Raw genomic sequence first — 20,778 nt, forward strand, 5'->3', positions numbered from 1 at the left:
ATTGGCCGGGCCGTGACGTGACGGGCGTGAGGGCGTCCTCGGGGCTGTCCGCATGCGCGGTGACGCACGCCGACGTCACTTCGCCGGGCGCTTCCCCCTCATTCCCCAGCTCTCGCCCCTCCTCGGTGGCGGGAATTTTGTCGTGGGCGCTGGTCCGAGGGAGGCGCAAACCCTCCAGGCCATGGCTGTCGCGTTGCCTGGCGTCGTGGAGGAGCTCCTGAGCGAGATGGCCGCGGCCGTGCGGGAGAGCGCGCGAAGTACGGGCCGGAGGGCGTGTGTGGCGGCTTCGCGGGCCGCGGGCGGGACACAGTGCGGGGCTGGGAGGCGGGCGACGGGGCCGGGGGGTCCCTGGGCCGGGGGGTCCCTGGGCCGGGGGGGTCCCGGGGCCGGGGGGTCCCTGGGCCGGGGGCTGGGACGGACAGAAGCTTAAGGACGCGTTATGGAAAGATGAGTATCTTGAGTTCCTAAGTTGACCACGTTTGCCTTTGCTGTCAAGTTCTGATGGCGAGTTTAATCAATCATGGGTTCAAAAAATAAAGTATTTTTCGGGCCACGGTGGACGGAACGCGCAGGCAGCTGCTGGCGTCCGCGATGCTGTGCAGCGCCTTTCCTTGTCTGGCCAGCAGAGGGCGCTCTGCACCCGCTCACCGGCGTCCCCGCGTCTTCTAAGATGATGCCAATCGGTCACCTACACACGCGGGCTTTTGTTCACAGAAGCTGTGCACTTGGGGAGGGGTTTGAGTTACTGTGTCTTCTTAAAGGACTGAGGGAAGTAAGGCAACTTTTGGTCTTTGCAGTCCAAAGTAACACGCTTCAAAGATGACGCCAGCTGGGTACAGACCTCTGGGTGGGTGGGGGGAAAACACGGTTGTGAGCGCCTAGCAGTGACTCTAAGATTTGGTGGCCTGGGGCGTTTGGAATGCTTTGGCTTCACGAGCCTTGCCTTGTCACGAGGGAGTAATCCGTGCGCTGACCGCCGTGGGGGCCCGATAGGTAGGTACGAGTGACACAGCCGTGACTCAGACACGCAGCCGCTGCCTTTGATGCGAGTTTATTTTCGGCAGGACTCTTCTGCGCACTTCAGGATCTTTGTGCAACCCCGGGCTAAGCCACATTCTTCCGTGGTAGCTGTTTTTAGTGCGGGTTTCCAAGTTTACATTTTGTGTGTGATGATGTCCAAGCTAGTCACAGATGAGCAATGTGGGAAAGTAGGATGGACTTCTCCTTTCTTGTGTAACTTCTTAGTGTCCCCTGGAGTTGTAACTGTCCTGGCTTATGTGTGCTTTCCAATGTTCCCAGACTTAGCCCTAATTCAGTATCAGCCTCTTTTTTTTTTTTTTAAGATTTATTTATTTATTTGAAAGAGTTACACAGAGAGCGAGCGAGTGAGAGGTCTTCCATATGCTGGTTCACTCCCCAATTGGCAGCCAACGGCTAGAGCTGAGCTGATTTAAAGCCAGGAGCCAGGAGCTTCCTCCCAGCCTCCCACGTGGGAGCACAGGCCCAAGCACTTGGGCCATCTTCCACTGCTTTCCCAGGCCATAGCAGAGAGCTGGATGGGAAGTGGAGCAGCCGGGACTCGAACCGGCGTCCATATGGGATGCCGGCACTGCAGGCCGTGGCTTCACCCGCCACGCCACAGCGCTGGCCCCCAGCCTCAGCCTCTTCACAAATGCTCTAAGTCTCTGCTCAAGATGTTCACACAAATGAAGTGTGTGTGTGTGTGTGTGTGTGTGTTTATCAATTTCATTTTCCTCTTCTGACTGCCTCCTAGGGACTGTCTGATCGGTTGGCTTCTCCTTTCACTGTTACTACTGTGGGAATTCTCAAGCTGTTTGGGGCCTGTTTCGTGGTTTCCTACTTTAACGAATGGCATGCACGGCTCTAGTAGCTTTCTGAACAAGAGGGCGTAAGATGTACTGTTTCAGAGTTCACATGCCTGCAAAGTTCCTTTTCTGCCCTCACACTTAATTGATGCTTCGACCAGGTATTAAATTGTATGTTGGAAATCCTTCTCCAGCTGTCTGACAGCACCGCCCCACGACCTCTGGTTTCCAGTGTTACTCCTGATTTTCTTATGTGAACTGTATTATTCTCTGGAAGTTTGAGCTACAGTCATCCTCTAGTTTCTGTGGGGGATTGGTCCCAGAACTTCCGCTGGCAAAGGTTAATCTGCATACATCCTTCCATGCGTTTTAAATCATCCCTAGATTACTTACAACACCCAGTGTAATCTAAATGCGATGCCAACAGAGTGTTTTACTCCATTGTTTAACGAATGACAAGGGGGAAAAAAAAGTTCGGACATATTTAGTGCAGGTGTGATTTTTTTTTTTTTTTTTTTCAAATAGTTTCCATCGGTAGTTCATTGAATCAACATATGTGAAACCCATGGGTGTGGAGGGCGGGCTATATAACCCAGCATTGCAAATTTTCTGATTGTTTCATTCTGTTCTTTCACTCCACCAAGTGGGCATGCAGCGGACCCTCTCATGTCCTGAAGTTCTGGGAAGTGTTCTTGAATTCTTTCACGGATGAATTCCCCCTGTCTGTTTCTGAGTGTCTTCTATTTGTCCTACCGAATGACATGACACCCCTGTTTCATCTTGCTCTCTCGACTTCCTGGAAATTTTCTTCCATTTTGCCTTCTAGATTTTTCTGTTGTTTTTTTTTTTTTTTTAAATTTCTGCTGTCATGTTTTTAAATTGACAGCTTTTATTCCTGAAGGCTCCTTTACTGACTTGTTTTTTTTCTCCGATGATATTAATGGCACATGTATGAAATTCTCTCATCTGCAGTTCTCCCTCTGATTAGCGGTCTTCTGTTTGCTGGGTCCTGTCTTTTGTTGTCTCACAGTCCTTACTGTCCAGTCATGTTTCGGAGTGGAATACTAAAGAATGGGAACTTGGGGCCGGTGCTGTGGCATAGCGGGTAAAGCTGCCGCCTGCAGTGCCGGCATCCCATATGGGCACTGGTTCGAGTCCAGGCTCCTCCACGTCCGATCCAGCTCTCTGCTGTGGCCTTGGAAAGCAGTGGAAGATGGCCTAAGTCCTTGGGCCCCTGCACGTGGGAGACCCGGAAGAAGCTCCTAGCTCCTGGCTTCAGATCGGTGCAGCTCCAGCTGTTGCGGCCAATTGGGGAGTGAACCAGCAGATGAAAGACCTCTCTCTCTCTCCCTCTTCTCTCTCTGTAACTCTTTCATATAAATAATAAAATCTTAAAAAGATGGGAAGTTAGGTGGCAGACACCTAGCTGGCGGAGTTACCCTCACTGTGGTTGCTCTGACCAAGCTGTGTAGTTGGGGCAACCCTTCCAGGGTGCTTCCTCTTGGGTTGCTCAGATTCCGCAGTGACGACTTTCAGTCTCCGTCTTAGAGGGTGAAGGCCTGATTCCTTGTATTACAGGAGCTGCGTTGGGGAAGGGAGCAGGAGGCCCCTTCCCCACTTTCCAGTGTGATACTTACATCCTCTGTGCCTGTTTCCCCTAGTCCAGATACCTGTGTTTGAAACTCTGTAGCTTAGTCTTTTGCCGGAGAGAAGGAGAGGCAGTAGAGCTAAAGGGGAACTGGGGTCCCACAGCTTCCTAAACTTATTTCCACAGAGTCTTACCTTAGTGTCCTTGCTCTGTCCCACCCCAAGACCTATCTTGGTACCACCAATTTGTGAGAGTGTTTTGGGGGTGGATGGGAAGGGGCAGTAACTCTGGAGTGTGAATCAGGTACTTGACTCCCACTGCTGGCCTAGGATGCTGTCTTCTCAAGGCTTGTAAACTAGCTTTTACACTTCTGTCAGCGTTCACTGTATCTTAACGATTATTTCTCTTTCTCATCCTTAGGAGGTTATGCTTTTTTAAGAAAAATCCTTTAATTATTGTTTCGTAGTGTTTGGAAAAAGAATAGAATTAGATGCATAGGCTCAGTTCAACCCCTCTCCGGAAGTCTTTCAGGCTATTATGCTTTTTAATATTTCTCTTTATGGTCACCAGTTTAACCTAATTACTTTTTTTTCCCATTCCTGTTTTATAGTTCCTGATGAACATCTTTTATCGTAAGTACAGATCCTATTGTGTTTGAATTTTTTTTTTAACCATTAATGTATTGGGTCATTTTTAAAAGATGCATCTGTTTGCTTGTTTGTTTATTTGAAAGGCAAACAGAAAGAGCGGGAAAGACAGAGAAAGAGAGGCCATCCATCTGCTGGCTTACTCCCCAAATGCCTGCAACAGCTGAGGCTAAGCCAGTCTGAAACAGGAGCCAGGAACTCTATCCGGGTCTCCTCTGTGGGTGCCAGCGACTGAAGTATTTGAACCTCATCTGCTGCCTCCCAAGCCCATTAGCAGGAAGCGGGATCAGAAGTGGAATGGGCGGGACTCCAACCAGGCACACAGATGCTGGATTAACCACTACACCAAACTCCCACCTCCAGTGACTACTTTACAAACAAAGTGGGTTGGGCCTGGCGCCGTGGCTCATTTGGCTAATCCTCCACCTGCAGCGCCGGCATCCCATATGGGCTCTGGTTCTAGTCCCGGTTACTCCTCTTCCAGTCCAGCTCTGTGCTGTGGCCCGGGAGGGCAGCGGAGGATGGCCCAAGTGCTTGGGCCCCTGCACCAGCATGGGAGACCGGGAGGAATCACCTGGCTCCTGGCTTCGGATTGACGCAGCACCAGCTGCAGCAGCCACTTTGGGGGTGAACCAACAGAAGGAAGACTTTCTCTTTCTCTCTCTCACTGTCTGTAACTCTGTCAAATAAATAAATTTTAAAAATATGTTTTAAAAAAATGGGTAAATAGTGGAAACATGCAGAAAGCAAAAATTTGGGAGAATGATAATTTTGACTCATGACTATAAGAATACAAATTAATAATAAGAATGTTTCATCTATAAAACCAGCAAACACAGGAAAGGTGTTGGCAAGAATATTGGGAAAGAGACAACTGATACCTAACTGGTAGGAATGTAAATTCAAAGGCAATCAGATAATAGGAGCTTTGGGAGTGGTCATATATATTCATAGGGATTTTACAGTGAGCATTTTCATCCAGTATTACCTATGATAGCCACAAAACAAAACAAAAAAAATCTAGAAACAAACTATTCCAAAATAATAGTGTTTGGAGAGAATAAAAGTGATTCATCTTCACACCATTCTGTATTTCATGCATTGAAGAGGTGTTCACAATAGGTTGTAAAGAACATAAAAAGTGAAAAAGATTCTTAGTTATGGGAGCAGCACTGTGGCTTAGGAGTTAAGCCACCACTTGTGACATCCATATAAGTGCTTGTTCAAGTCCTGGCTACTCCACTGCCAATCCAGCTCCCTGCTAATGTGTCTGGAAAAGCAGCAGAAAATGGCCTAAGTGTTTGGGCCCCTGCACTCAAGTGGGAGACCAGGAAGAAGCTCCCAGCTCCTGGCTTCAGCCTGGCCCAGCCCCAGCTGTTGTGGTCACCTGGGGAATGAACCAGTGGACAGAAGATTTCTCTTAGGGTAACTATGCCTTTCAAATAAATAAACAAAAATTTTAAAAAAGGAAATTCTTAGTTAACTGTTATTATCTCTGATTGGTAAGACTGTCACCCAATTTTATTTCTTTAGTTCTTTGTAGACTGACTATAAAAATTTCAAAGGTGTTCTTTCCCATTCCTTCAGTAGTTTATCGCACACAAGTTTGTTGGGAAATGAAGTTATTGAGCCGGCGCCGTGGCTCAATAGGCTAATCCTCCACCTTGCGGCGCCGGCACACCGGGTTCTAGTCCCGGTTGGGGCGCCGGATTCTGTCCCGGTTGCCCCTCTTCCAGGCCAGCTCTCTGCTATGGCCAGGGAGTGCAGTGGAGGATGGCCCAGGTGCTTGGGCCCTGCACCCCATGGGAGACCAGGAAAAGCACCTGGCTCCTGGCTCCTGCCAGGATCAGCGCGGTGCGCCGGCTGCAGCGGCGGCCATTGGAGGGTGAACCAACGGCAAAGGAAGACCTTTCTCTCTGTCTCTCTCTCACTATCCACTCTGCCTGTCCAAAAAAAAAAAAAAAAAAAAAAAAAAAAAATGAAGTTATTAAGTTGAACATTTTGAAAGCCTTACTAGTGGCTATCTTCTTAATCTATGTCAAGCCACATGAGTTCTTTAAAACATCAGCTTTTTGGTTTTAGCTCAGTCTAGTTAGCTGCTTTTCAGTTTATAAAAATAACATTTATTCATTTAAAAAAAAAAAACAAAAACCTTTGTTGCTTGGGGGCCGGTGCTGTGGCACAGTGGGTTAAAGCCATGGCCTGTGGTGCTGCCATCCCATGTGGGCGCTGGTTCAAGTCTCAGCTGCTCCACTTCCAATCCAGTTCCCTGCTAATGCACCTGGGAAAGCAGCAGAAGATGACCCAAGTGCTTGGACCCCTGCACCCATGTAGGACACTCAGAAGAAGCTCCTGGCTCTTGGGAATGAACCAACAGATGGAAGATCTCTCTCCTTCTCTCACTCTACCTTAAAATAAATAAATAAATCTTTAAAAAACTTTCTTGAAAAATAAAAACAATGCATCAACAATCATAGCACCTAGTCCTAATCGGTCTTAAATTTGCTTTGGTGCTTTCTTCTCTTTTAAACTTAATTTTGAATTAATTGTAGACTTTCTTAAAAAAACTAACATGATTGGTAGTTGCTAAGTGTATAATTATACCCCCAACCTTTCTCATCTAACATTGTATCATAAGAATTTTCCCATATACCAGTTTTTTTCCCTGAAATAACTTCACAGCTGGATGTCCTTATTACTAATCAAAAAGTACAAATTTAACATCCAGACATGAAAATCTCCGAGTAATACTGTACTGGTGAGGACATGGAGAAAACCTAACTTGTGCAGTGCTGGTGGAATGCCACTTCCACTTTAGAAAGCTGTTGCCAGCACTTATTAAAGGTGACAAATGTGCATTTCTAACACTAAGCACTTATTTTAGTTAGAAAACCAAGATTTTTCATATATGTGTAGCAGGGGACACGTACAGTGATAACTGAGCATTAGTTATAATAGTATAAAATGGAAACAGTTGGAATGTCTATCAAGAGGTGCTTAATGAATAAAACTGTACATATAATGGGCTATTATTCAGAAATATATACAACAACATGCATTGTCTTTTTTTTTTTTTTTTTAAGATTTATTTATTTAGTTGAAGGGCAGAGTTTGAGAGAAGGAGAGAGAGTTCTCCTTCTTTCCGGTAGTGAGTTTGCTGCACTTTCTGGCCCCCCTCTAGATTCTGACCTCCGTTTCCCCACCAATGTCTCGGGTTATTGAGCTCACCTCCCCTTCCAGCGCTGATGTGTGGACTCGGAGCCCTGGACGTCCCAAATCTCCCCGCTGTTGTCTGTGTGGCATGCACTCCCCTTCGAGCACTGGCGCGCAGACCCTGCGGCTTCCGCGGCTCGGCTTCCACGCGGTGGGCGACCTTGTTCTCCCAGTAGGTCCTCCGATTCACAGCCACTCGATCCAGAAGGGTTTCCTCTGCAATATTTTCCTGGTTCTTTTTTCTGAGGCTACCGTAACTCCCCTTTTATTAAACTAAATTTTCCCGGACTATCGGTGCGCGCCCTCACTATTCCGCCATCTTGGCTCCGCCCCCGAGAGTTCTCCCATCCACTGGTTCACTCCCCAAATGGCCAGGGCTGGGCCAGGCTAAAGTCAGGAGCCAGGAACATCATCCAGGTGTCCCACATGGGTGCAGGGACCCAAGCACTTGGGCCACCTTCAACTGCTTTCCTAGGCCAATAGTAGGGAGCTGGATTTTAAGTGGAGCAGCCAGAACTCAAACCGGCCCCCATATGGGATGCTGACACTGCAGGCAATGGCTTTACCTGCTATGCCACAGCACTGGCCCACGCATCATCTTAAAACATACACTGAATTAAAAAAAAATGCAAATTGCTGAAAGAAGACTACAATATACTTTGTATTCAAAATTTATAAAATTTCATGTGTGTGTATAAGGAGACTTCAAAAAGTTTGTGGAAAATGAAATTAAAACATACTGTTTTAGGGGTATGCATTTGGCCTAGCAGTTAAAACACATGCCATATCGGAGTGCCTGGGTCAATTCCTGGCTCTGCCTCCAGACTCCAGTTCCTGCCAACAGATCCTGGGAGGTAGCAGGTAATGATGGGTCAAGTAATTGCGTTCCTGCCACACACATGAGACCTGAACTTGGCCCCAGCCATTGTGGGCACTGGGAATGAACCAGCAGCGATGGTGGTTCTCTCACCCTCTTCCTACCTCTCAAATACTTTTTTTTTTTTAGAGATAGTGCACATTTTCCTCAAACTTTTTGAAGTCACATCATATATGCATATACATGCACATACATACAAATGCAGATGTTCTGTGCATGTTGAAATATAAGAACATTAACCAGAAGGAAACCAACAAATGCATGTGGTTGCCTCAGGGAAAAAGGAAAGCCAGGAGAAATACACTACAAAGAAGTATGAAGAGGACCTTACCTTGAATAGTTTATTCCTTTTATTTAAAAGGGTAAGATCTGAAGTAAATGAACAAGTTGTTAACATTTATTAATTCTGGGGAGTGAGTCTTTAGTTTTTGCTTCATTATTTATTTTGTTTCCAATTTAAAATTATTATTTTTTAAAGATTTATTTATTTATTTGAAAGTCAGAGTTACACAGAGAGAGGAGAGACAGAGAGGTCTTCCATCTGCTGGTTCACTCCCCAGTTGGCGCAACAGGCGGAGCTGTGCCAATATGAAGCCAGGAGCCAGGAGCTTCTTCCGGGTCTCCCACATGGGTGCAGGGGCCCAAGGACTTGGGCCATCTTCTACTGCTTTCCCAAGCCATAGCAGATAGCTGGATTGGAAATGGAGCAGCCTGGACTCGAACCAGCGCCCATATGGGATGCCAGCACTTCAGGCCAGGGCTTTAACCTGCTGCGCTGCAGCGCCGGCCCCTTAAAATTATTTTTTTAAAAGCCACTGAGAATGGTTACCTTTTGGGTTGTGTTACTAAGGTGACCTTGAGAACCAGGCGTTCTGAATTAGCCTTTCCTTTTACCAGGCTGAAGTTTATCTTTGGTGCATCAGCAGTGCAGGCTTTGGACCTGGTGGATCGACATTCCGTCACCTTAATCTCGTCACCCAGTGGAAGGCGTGCTTACCAGGTAGGCGTCTAGAAGTGGGCTGATTCAACAGAATGTTCCCATGACCTCTACGGCAGCTGGTGACCAGCTATAAACAGGTCCTGGACTATGGACAAGCTTTTTACCCAGCATAGTAAAGTTCACTTACTGCTCTTGTTTTAAATTTACAAGTGTGTATATTAATGGTATACCACATATTTTGATATATGTATACCTTGTAGAATGACTAAATGAAGCTAATTAATATCCATTACCTCACATACCAGTGAGAACACTTAAGTTCTTAGAAATTTTCAAGTACGTACCACACTGTTAATGACCGTAGTTGCCATGGAGGTGCATCTGTAGGTCTCCTGAGCTCCGCATTTCCTGCTAACTGAAATCCCTCCCCCTGACTGACTCTCCCCATTCTCCCCCAGCCCGTGGTAAACGTATTTTGCTTCTGTGAGTTGAGCTTCTTCAGGTGCCACACGTAAGTGGTGGAAGTCAGTGGTCTAACGTCTTAATGGAGTGTGGTCTACTTTTCCTTTCCTGTTTGGTGGCTGTGGCACAGACCCCCACCCCAACTCTCCGCCCAGCCCCAGATTTGACATTTTCACCCGGTTCTGTCTCTCTTGCTTACAACAAAAGCCAGAATGCGTTTTGAGATCCTTCCCCATGCTCAGATTCACCTCTCAGAAAGGATCTTTCCAAACGGTTGCCAGGAAGTACTAACAGGAATCAAACTGCTGGACTCAGGCCAGTTCCTGGAGTCTCACTCTTGCCCTCTTGGGACTTGGCAATAGAAGCAGGTGGATCTGTGAAGTAAATAGTTTCTTACCGGACTCTGAATTCCTTTTGTGTCTGACCAGAAACCCAGCAAAGCATTTATTTTGTAGGGAACTGAAATGCAGAAACGTAAAATCAGCAGTCCCATCTGGCTCCTCACACAGCCGCTTTGTGTCATCTGAGCCTTGAATGAAGACTGTGTCTAAACAGTGGCCAGCTCTGGCCGCCCGCGCCTGCTGAGCCACAGGAGACAGTAAGCGCAGCTGGGCTGGAGGGAAGGGACTGCTCATGAACTGAACCAGGAAACCATTGGCAGGAGTGGCTAGCGCTTGTGTCTCGCGTGGAAGCTAAAAGAATCATCCGTCAGCTCTTGTGTGGAATCCAGGCCTTGCTGAAAGGAGATTTTTCCGTGTCTGGATTCTGCTTTATCTACAGTGAACCTGTCAGGGCTGGGGCCGTGCGAATTACTTCTTAGGCAGTGAATGGCTTCAGCGGAACTTGGGCAATCAGATGCCTTTGCTTCTTGAATGGACTTGCCCTCCCGCATTGCTGCCCAACTTCATTGACCGGCGAAGTCTTCATGCATTTCTTCATTAAGGAGAATGGAGTAATGAGTGTCGGTGCTGCAGTTAAAACTCACAGATGGCATTTTCCTGTCAAGAGAGACCCACCCACCACTTAGAGATTAGTAATGGAGTCATAACTTATCGTTTAGACCTGGGCGGGTGTTTGTCTTCTTTCCTGCTGTCTTGATTTTTACGTAGCTAAAATGCCCGAAACTACAGGGGCCTTCAGATTTTCCCTGTGGCTTTAGTCTTGAGTTCTTGGGCTCTTAACGTAAACACTTGACCTGGGCAAGCAGACATCTAGTTGCTCTCTAGCTCCGTGGTCTAGCTTTTAGTTAAAATTTCAAAAACCTTGTTTGGAATATTTTAATTATTGTTGACTTTTGTTCCCATCGGCGGTCCCTGTGACTTGTTTTTGTCGTGGGCATCCTGTATTACATTACATTGCTTTATTAGTCATAAAATGCTAACTGCCTAGAGTTGTGGCCGTCCGTTTGGACTTTGAGTTAAAATGAGACTGTTGAAACCTTACACACCCTCAAATTAACCTTAATGGTTGCATTGTACAGTAATTTAGTAAGAACCTGGCTGGATTCTGGGACACTGGCTGGATACGCTAGTGTGTCCATGGATCTGTCTACCCCATAGGTCAGCCCCAGCATTCCTGCTGTCTTTCAGAGACGACACATACTTAGTCTACAGCCACCGTGACGGTGCCGTCCCCGGAGTCCCTTTCTGTCATCTTTTCAGGTTCATGGAGGGGAGGGGGCGCCTCAGTCAGGAGAGGCTAGGCCGGGGGGGAAAGGCTGACAGAAACAGGCTGCACGTCTCTCCTGCGCGGTCACCAGGAGGCAGCTGCCGCCCCGCCCGGAACGCCTGCGCTCAGGGGCCCACCTGCGCAGCAGCCTGAGACGGGGCAGACCTCCCCGCACAGGACAGGGCTCCACGCCTGCTCATTTTGATCATCTCTGCCTCGCTACTCACATCTGCTGGCCAACACAGCCCGCGGCCAGCCCGTGTTTCCCTAGACCAGGAAGGCAGAGGCGGGCGCCTAACATGGGCAGTGACAGATAGCACAGCGCACTGCTGCCAGGTATCTTACAAGGCTTGGCGCGGTCAGAGAACAAAGCCATATCCCAGAAGGGACGATCGTCCAGGCGCGGGACGTCCTGGGAACCCGACTGCTCCCAGGGAGGACCTGCAAGGGCATTCCTACCAAGACACAGTCTAAGTAGCCTCTTTCCTGTGTGTCTCTTTAAAAAGAGGGGGGGGGGCACTCTCCTGGGGGTGAACATTCCAGACTGAGAGAGAGAACCAGGAGCGGGTCCTGGGAGGGGAGGTTGCTTCTCCACTGAGGGATGAAGAGACTGAACCTGAACCAGCCTGTGCCTCTGGTCAATTCCCAGTTCCAGACGTTTCCAGGACGGTTGGGCTCACTGGTTGTCCGCTGCTGGACAAGGAAGAAGCGAGCTCTCTGTGGTGAAGCGAGCTCTCTGTGGTGTGTGCCACCTCGGCGACTGAACAGGCCACCCAGTCTCCAAGGCGCAGCTTAGGAAGCGTCAGGCCAGGGAACCTCTCTGTAGGATCACTGCCCCTTCCTAAGTCACCAAGGAGCGTCCTGCCGGACCGGGAGCCCCACAGAAGGAACCAGTGAGAGCTCCAAGTCAGCATGGGGCCCAGAGGTTGTGCCGGCCTCGGGGTGAGTCTGGAGAGGAGAGACGGGGGAGGTAAGCGGGGAGGGGTAGGCTCTCGGTGCTGACTCAGACCCAGGAATGCCGTCACTGCCGGGAGCCTGCTGGTCTCCTCAGGACTGCACAGGAAGCCGTCTTCTGGTGTTCTCCCCTAGTTTGCTCTCTGGAAACTGCGGACATTGCTCCACCGATACTCACTGGCAAGTGACACGGCCGTAACCTGGCAGGGCCTTGCGTAGGAAATCCAGGAGATGTGGCGCGTCAATGCCCAATTTGTACTGGGACTGGAATTCTTCCGGGGAGGCATCTTCTTACCCAGCGGGTGTCCCTTTCTGCTCATCCAGCAACCCCAAGGCTTCTGCTGACTTGTCAGAGCGCGTGGCCAGAGGGCTCCGTCATGTGAGCCACTGAGCCCGGGACAGGACCCTGCCCAAGCCTGCTGATTCTTCTCTGGCTGAGGCTTGCCTTGGCGGCTGCTTTATTCTCTGTAGGGGAGAAAAAGGAGGGAATCCCCGGGTGCCGACATAATTCCACAGACAACTCCCCCTCCCCCCAACACACACACACACACACACACACACAGGTCTTAGCTTTTTCGTTTGGATTGCCGTCCTAGGGCCTGAACCCCCACTCGCTCTGTGGCAGGTTCCTGAACAGCAGTTCACTGTAAAGTAACCCTCAGGAAGTTTCTGCTTCCCTTGCTCACTAATAATCAGCTCCCACTCCAGTCTGGAGTCAGCTCTAAGAACGAAGCCGCCAGCAGACATTTCTCAGCACTCGCTCAGCCGACTGAACCAATCTGTGCAGTCGTGACCTTCCAGACGCACCTCACCTTCCCTGGACCCCTCCTTTGTGCCCCTCCGATGGCCACCAAGCCCGGCTGTCCCTCAGCTGGCCTCTCCCCGGCCCCCGTGTCTCCGTCCTGCGGGCTGAGGCAGCAGACGTGGGCTCATCTCCTCGCCTGAGACCTGCTGCACCCTGGGCGGCCGAGTCATCCCCTAGGCAGAGTTCTTGGTTTCATCCACTCTTCCCCGCTTCCCAAATGCTCTCCACGAGCCTTCTCCCACTTTCATTCCCCGAGATCTGTCTCACTCCTGCCCCATCTCTCACCTCGTTTCACCCTCTCTTTAGGTAAATGCAGGCGGCTTTGGAAATTGGCACTGGAATACCAAAGGTTGAGAAAGCGCACAGTGAAATGGAGATGTTGGAAGCGTCCAGTCAGCCCACTGGGCGCTGTCACTGTGCAAGGAACAAGCTGGCTCGGGAGACTGTTCCATCGCGCTGGATGAGGCCCTGGAGGGCAGAGCGCTGAGAGAAGAGGGGAGAGGACTTTCCCTTTCTTCCCACGGCTGAGTCACGACGTCGATCATGAAGGGGAAGAAGTGGCCCCGTCCAGGCCCTGATGACCTCTGCCTTCTCCTTCTAGGTACTGGGAAGCTCTGGGAAAACATACACCTGTTTGGCCTCTTGTCATTACTGCTCATGCCCTGCATTTGCCTTCTCGGTTCTACGGAAGAGTGACAGCCTACTGGTGAGGAGGGGGAGGGCTCTTACCATCTGCAGGCCAATCAGGAGACAGTCTGATAGCCCTTGTGTCATGGTCTAAAAGTTGTACAAAATGGGAATTTCAGTGCATGTTGCAACACATAGTTTTTATTACCCTTAACTTCAGTTAATCATCTCAGGATGTAACCGCCGAAAATGTAATGTCATCTTTAGAACCACATCAGGTTCCTGTTTGTTTCATGTAAGAGGTCACGGATTAAACGCAGGGGAGAACAAGGTAATCACAGAGGCTGGCCTCTGTGATGTGCAACAGAAATAGGAACTTGATGATGGCCACGGTGCCTGTCCCCAACTCCAGCCATGAGGTGCGTCCTCTACCATGCCTGAGACAGCCTTCCACACAGGGTAAGAGTGCCTTCGCCTGTCCCATAAGCCTTTGCAAATTTTGTCAAAGCTCTGAGCATGGCGTAGGGCCAGGACATACTGCTTATTCCAAGAAGAAAGGCACTGAGGCTGGTGCTCTGGCGTAGCAGGTAAAGGTGCTGCCTGCAACATCAGCATCCTATCGGCACTGGTTCAAGTCCCGGCTGCACCTCTTCCACTCCAGCTTTCTGCTTATGGCCTGGGAAGGCAGTGGAGGGTGGCCTAGGTGCTTGGATCCCTACGCCCACATGGAAGAAGCTCCTGCCTTTGAGTTGGCCCAACTCCAGGCTTCATGGCCATTTGGGGAGTGAACCAGCAGATGGAAGACCTCTCTCTAACTCTGCCTTTCAAATAAGTAGATAAATCTTTAAAAAAAGGCACTATCTTTTTAAGATTTATTTTATTTATTTGAAAGACAGAGTTAAGAGAGAGGCAGAGAGAGAGAAAGAGAGGTCTTCCATCTGCTGGTTCACTCCCAGATGGCCACAACAGCCAGAGCTGTGCCAATCCAAAGCCAGGAGCTACTTCCAGGTCTCCCATTTGGGTGCAGGGTCCCAAGGACTTGGGCCATCTTCTACTGCCTTCCCAGGCCATACAGAAAGCCGAATCAGAAGTGGAGCAGCTGGGACTATAACTGGTGCCAATATGGGATGCCGGTGCTTCGGGCCAGGGCACTGTCCTTCTAAGAGCTGGTAGCTACTTTTTTGATAAAAGATTTTATTTATGGGGGCCAGCTCTGTGGTGTAGTAGGTAAAGCTGCCACTTGCAGTGCTGGCATCCCATATGGCTGCTGGTTCAAGTCCTGGCTGCTGCACTTCCAATCCAGCTCCCTGCTAATGTGCCTGGGAAAGCAGTAGAAGATGGCCCAAGTGCTTGGGCCCCTGCACCCGTGTTGGACACCTGGATGAAGCTCTGGTTCCTCGCTTTGGCCTGGCCCATCTCTGGCCATTTCAGCATCTGGGGAGTGAACAGCTGATGGAAGATGCTCTCTACCTCTGCCTCTCCTTCTCTGTAATTCTTTCACATAAATCTTAAAAAAAAAAAAAAAGTTTATTTGAATTAGAGATTTTCCACCCACTGATTCACTCCCCAAATGGCTGCAGTGGCTGGGACTGGGCCACACTGAAGTCAGGATCTTGGACTCCATCCAGGTCTCCCACGTGGGTGCAGGGGCCCGAGGACTTGGGCCATCTTCTGCTGCTTTCCCAGACACATTAGCAGGGAGCTGGATTGGAAGTGGAGCAGCCCCGAACTCCCAACTGGCAGGTAGCTACTTTGTAAATTTTGTCAAAGGGGAAAAAAATACTGGTGTCCACCCATTCTTCCCCTTTTCCTTATACTATGAACTTTTTTCTTAAGATTTATTTATTTATTTGAAAGTCAGGGTTATACAGAGAAGGAGGGTCAGAGAGAGGGAGGTCCTCCATCCACTGGTTCACTCCCCAAATGGCCACAATGGACTGAGCTGCGCCAATCCGAAGCCAGGAGCCAGGATCTTCCTCCTGGTCTCCCACGTGGGTGCAGGGGCCCAAGCACTTGGGCCATCCTCCACTGCTTTCCCAGGCCAGAGACGGCCTGGGAAATCAGCAGAGAGCTGGATCAGAAGTAGAGCAGCCGAGACTCGAACTGCTGCCTATATGGGATGCCGGAACTGCAGGCAGCAGCTTTACCTGCTAAGCCACAGTGCTGGCCACACCATTAACTTCTTAAACATCTCAGGAAGTGGGAGGCGAGTTGGACAATGTGTCCTTCAGAGGCCACATTCGTAGCTGCTGTGCCATAAGTTTATTTCACCCTAATATAGGATTTTGCCAGGGCCCCTTCAGGATCTAACGCTGTGTCCTGTGACTAGGATCCAGCAGTCACAGGTGGGGTGGTTAAGGGGGTAGCAGACTAGCCTCTGCGGACATGGCTGTCCTCGCAGGGTCACTGTCAGATGGAATGAAAGGCACTGCACCGCAGGGTTCCTCCAGCGACGGTTGGTGGCTGCTCCTGAGGGCAAGGCAGGAAGAAACAAGACCTAGGACTATGATGTGGAGCCCACCTGCCTGGCCCAAAGCAGAAGGCAGTCAGTCTGTCCTCTGGCGGCCAGGGAGACACACCTGTCGCCTCTTCCCGTCTGCAGGCTGCAGGCAGGGAGTGGAAGGCCCGGTAACGCGTGTGTCCCCGACAGGCAGGTGCCTGCTCCTCACAGGTCTGTATGTTCTGTCTTCCAGTGCAAGCATCTCTTGGCAATTTATCTTAGTCAGGTGATGGGGACCTGTCAGGAGTTGAGTGTCTCTGACAAGCAACTCACTGACATCTTGTTGATGGAGAAGAAACAAGAAGCCTCAGAAGTAGCGACTGAACATCAGTACCTTTAATAACGGAAGCGCCACTGAGAAATGCGTTTACCACGTCAGGACTCGCATGGGAGAGGTGACAGGACACGGATCTTCCCGAAGCTTCTTGTCGCCGTTCAGTCCCTCACGGACCACAGGCCAGGCTGTGGGTCAGCGCCATGGGCAGGGAGAGGGTGTGTATGGCTAGAAGCCCTAACAGTCTTGGCAGGAAAAACCTGAACCATCTTCTGAGCCCCTTGGGTAAAAAGTGACCCTGGATGGAATCAAGCATTGTAGACTCAAATAAAGCCCAATATTGCATCCACCATTCGATTCTTGAGTGACTGAATTACTAATTTTTTACAGATTGGATTGGTAGCCCAAAGTGAGTCAGGTGAGGTTTAAATTGGTAAGTGTTCATGTCGGCACTGTGGTGAAGAAAGTTAAGCCTCTGCCCACAGTACCAGCATGTTATGTGGGTGCCAGTTCAAGTCCCGGCTGCTCCACTTCCAATCCAGCTCCCTCCTTATCTGCCTGGGAAAGCAGCAGCAGATGGCCCAAGCCCCTGGGCCCCTGCACTAGCGTGGGAGACCCGATGAACCTCCTGGTCTCAGCCTGCCCAGCCCTGGACGTTGCGGCCACTTAGGGAGAGAAGCAGTGGATGGAAGACTACTCTCTGTCTCTCTCCTTTCTCTGTATGTCTGCCTTTCAAATAAATAATCTTTTAAAAAATTAATATTGCTGATTCTTTTCTTGGATCCAGAAAATTATTCTGCAGCAGTAAGACATGAGAACTAAGCAGCAGCAAGTATGGAAAGGCTCCAGGGTTCCTAGAGTGAGTAAGCCTCAGGTCTGGGGTGTTGGCGCCAAGCAGTGTAAATGGGCTGCAGGCTCAGTGAGGTCATGCCTAGAACAAAGCAAGAGCTGGTTTGCCCTGCAGGCGTTTTTGACTTTATAACAGGACAAATTAAGGAGCAGACCAAAAATCATGTCCTGGAAAGAAGCTCCAGATACTCCTAGAAATTTCCAGTCTGAAGAAGAAAAGATGGTGCCGGCACTGTGGCAAAGTGGGTAAAAGCTGCCACCTGCAGTGCCAGCATCCCATGTGGGCGCTGGCTCAAGTCCCAGCTGCTCCACTTCCACTTCAGCTCTCTGCTGTGGCCTAGGAAAGCAGTAGAAGATGGCTCAAGTCCTTGGGCACCTTCACCCACATGGGAGACCTGGAGGAAGCTCCTTGCTTGCTTTGGATTGGCACAGCTCCAGCGATTACAGCCATCTAGGGGGGTGAACCAGCGGAAGACCTCTCTCTCTGCCTCTCTGTACTCTGCCTTTCAAATAAGTAAATCTTTAAAAAAAAAAAAAAAAAAAGGAAGAAAAGACAAGGTAACGTTAGAAAGGGGAGAGAGGAGATACCACTGGACCCCAAGAGAACACTGAGAGACGAAGCTAGAAACAACTCAGGTTTCAGCAGAGAACCAGAACTTCTTACCAGGAAAGCTGTCCACAGCCAGGAGAGCCCCCTGGAGGGGGGGTTCCTAAGTCTGCAGTGTTCCAGCAGGGACAAACAGGAAATAGATGGCCTACAGCCTAGGCAGCCCCACTCGTGTCCCCAAACAGGAGGTGCTGGTGCGTGGAGGCTGAGGGAGAAGCCAAGGCCACAGATGGCACCTATCGAGACCTTCTGCTCCGTGGGGAACTTGGACTGAGCATAAATTTATTTCCTGAAAAAGCAGCTGCAGGGCCGGCGCCGCGGCTCACTAGGCTAATCCTCCGCCTAGCAGCGCTGGCACACCGGGTTCTAGTCCCGGTCGGGGCGCCGGATTCTGTCCCGGTTGCCCCTCTTCCAGGCCAGCTCTCTGCTGTGGCCCGGGAGTGCAGTGGAGGATGGCCCAAGTCCTTGGGCCCTGCACCCCATGGGAGACCAGGAAAAGCACCTGGCTCCTGGCTCCTGCCATCGGACCAGCGCGGTGCGCTGGCCGCAGCGCGCTGGCCGCGGCGGCCATTGGAGGGTGAACCAACTGCAAAAGGAAGACCTTTCTCTCTGTCTCTCTCTCTCACTGTCCACTCTGCCTGTCAAAAAAAAAAAAAAAAAAAAAAAAAGCAGCTGCAGACTCAGGTGTAGAGGTAGATGCAGCTCTGTTACAAGCCAGTGCCGTACCCTAAGCTTGTTTTTATTATTTTATTTTTATTTCACTTAATATACACACACAGATAATTTTACTAAGTAAGATTTTCACACTGTGGGTTCCAGCAGCTTGGCCAAACCTGAACTTGGGAGAAAAGCAAATTTCACCGCCTAGCCCCAAGAAGAGGGAAGCCGGTAGGGGAAGGAGCCCATCTCTCCAGACTCTTCTTCTGGGGTAGCTTTCGGTATTCAGAAGAGATTAGCACTTAAAATCGCTCCCTGATGATAATTCTGCTAAGAATTTACGAGCCTATCATTTCCCCAAATCAACACAGTGGTTTCCTGGTTGAAGAGTTAAACTTTTACTTTTCCTGGTTGTCTTCCAAGGAACAAGCATACATTTTTAGTACCACCAAACTTTTCTTTTTCCATTCTCTAAGTTAAAAACATTTGCAGTATAGGAGTTCACAGTGTTTCACAGTAAAAACAGTTCGTCATTTTCTACCACAAACGAGGCAGATGCTTACAATACAGAGCAGTCTTTCAGAACCTCTCCAAGTCAATGGTATCAACCACACGACAGGAGCAACGAAACACAAGCATAAATATTCTCGGCCGTGTCCACCTTTGGAGCCCGCTAACAGCACGCTCGTCCTAGGTGGGCATGTGGAACTCCAGGAGATCAGCCAGTCGTCTCCTGTCCTGTTGTTTGTTGTGAGTCTGTGCCTTCTTCTCCAAGAGGCCGCAGCCTGGGTCATAGGCCCATGCTGAGAACAGGCTGGGCTCCGCTCTGCCCATTCCCACTCTTGACATCCGTCTGGCAGAGAACATACCTGGAGATGATTTTGTGAAAAGTTTCCCGGAAGTCTCGGTTCCGGTAGGCATACACGATGGGGTTGACGACTGAATTGGCGTGGGACAGGAGAATGGCCGTGTTCATGGCCCACTTGGGCTTATCCTTGGCCTGAGCCGGCTGAAAAAGAGTGACGCAGTTGATGGCATGGACCGGCAGCCAGCACAGGGCAAAGATCCCCACGATCATGGCCAGCGACTTGGCCGCGTGGATCTCCCGCTGAAGGGTGGTCCTCGAGTGGTCCATGAGCTCGGTGCGCTGGAGCTGCCTGCAGGCCACCAGGAAGATCTTGATGTAGATGGCCAGCATGATGAGCAGCGGGGGCAGGACGCACCCAAAGAAGTTGAAATAGACCATGTAGCTCATGGGGACCACGTTCTCAAACAGACACTTGACGAGGCAGCAGCTTTCGTTTGTGGTTCCATCCCGCGGCTCCGTGCAGTTGGCAGTGGCACTGTCCTTGCTGTTCCACCCCAGGAATGGAGTCAGTCCAATGCCAAAGGCAAGGACCCAGAGGACAGCAATGACTCCTCTGGCTCGGGTCCCAGTGACCAAACTCTTGTACCTGTTGAGAAGAACATCACACGTTACGGTCGGGCTGCCGTGCAGTCAGGAGCGCTCTGCCACCCAAGTGCGGGAGCCCACCTCCGCTGTGGTCCCGGGGCCCTTCAGCCCCAGTGGCCGCTCCCTGGCACCAGGGCCTGACCCTCACCACTGGGGATGTGCGAGCAGGTGCAGGCAGCTGTGTGCAAACAGCTCAGTGAGGTTTTCATTCCTGACTTGGTGACTCATTTCCCTTTAGTGCCGGACGACGGTCCCAATTTTAAGGCACGCAGAGTGGGAGTGGGGTGGGGGTGGGGGGACAAGAAACCTAAGTTAGTAAACAGTGTGGAGAGAGGTGTGCTGTGAAAGTGACCAAGCCGAGCGAGGAAGGTGAGGACCGGCAGGGGTTGTGGTTTTAGAGGCCAAAGGAGGCTTCACTGATGGGGTGCACCGAGGCCCGAGGCCGTGAGCACCGGAGCCCCTGGGGACAGGCAGTGCTGCTGCCTGTGGTTCCGGGCAACAGTCTTTCTGGGCTCCCACAAACAGCCTAAGAGGTGTGCTGCGCACCACAGGCAGAAGCGTCCTGGGATGCCCCGCCTCCAGAGTTGGTAACAATTCAGAAACAGGAGGCCGGCGCTGTGGCGCAGGCTAAACCGCCCCTCGCGACGCTGGCATCCATACTGGAGCGCTGTCCCGGCTGCTCCGCTTCCCATCCAGCTCCCTGCTAACGCGCCTGGGAAGGCAGCAGCAGATGGCCCAAGTGCTTGGACCCCTGCACCCACCTGGGAGACCCAGGTGGAGCTCTGGGCTTCTGACATCAGCCTGGCCCAGCCCCAGCTGCTACAGCCATTT

At 50.4% G+C, this 20,778-nt stretch overlaps 2 protein-coding genes across 10 annotated transcripts in view; one reads left to right on the forward strand and one right to left on the reverse strand.

Annotated features, from left to right (window-relative positions):
- The first annotated feature begins 12 nt into the window (after positions 1 to 12).
- On the forward strand, positions 13 to 16,733 carry ZSWIM7 (zinc finger SWIM-type containing 7). Of its 8 annotated transcripts, none has more exons than XR_007911215.3 (6): positions 13 to 257; positions 4,025 to 4,046; positions 9,049 to 9,151; positions 11,871 to 12,163; positions 13,287 to 13,686; positions 16,301 to 16,733. XR_007911215.3 is itself a non-coding variant. In XM_051824468.3 (6 exons), exons 1-6 carry the CDS (start codon positions 53 to 55, stop codon positions 16,327 to 16,329), a joined length of 579 nt encoding a protein of 192 aa, XP_051680428.1. In that variant the 5' UTR covers positions 14 to 52; the 3' UTR covers positions 16,330 to 16,733. The 8 variants fall into 8 exon arrangements, 4 of the variants coding, with proteins under 4 accessions (XP_051680428.1, XP_089174610.1, XP_089174611.1 ...); XR_007911216.3 differs by having other exon boundaries at positions 13,287 to 13,581; XM_051824468.3 differs by lacking the exon at positions 11,871 to 12,163 and adding an exon at positions 15,236 to 15,350 and having other exon boundaries at positions 14 to 257; positions 13,582 to 13,686.
- Positions 16,734 to 18,499: 1,766 nt separating this feature from the next.
- The window catches only part of ADORA2B (adenosine A2b receptor), a 40,609-nt gene continuing 38,330 nt past the window's right edge, over positions 18,500 to 20,778 (reverse strand). Inside the window, exon 2 of one of the 2 annotated variants that reach the window (NM_001082175.2) lies at positions 18,500 to 19,948. In NM_001082175.2, coding sequence (NP_001075644.1) covers positions 19,285 to 19,948 — 664 coding nt within the window. In that variant the 3' untranslated portion in view covers positions 18,500 to 19,284. The remainder of the gene's footprint in view (positions 19,949 to 20,778) is intronic. The other variant, XM_089316601.1, reaches the window with a different exon arrangement.

The sequence above is a fragment of the Oryctolagus cuniculus genome, chromosome 17 (assembly GCF_051225735.1).
Source record: "Oryctolagus cuniculus isolate XC-2025 breed Fujian yellow rabbit chromosome 17, ASM5122573v1, whole genome shotgun sequence".
Taxonomy (NCBI): domain Eukaryota; kingdom Metazoa; phylum Chordata; class Mammalia; order Lagomorpha; family Leporidae; genus Oryctolagus; species Oryctolagus cuniculus.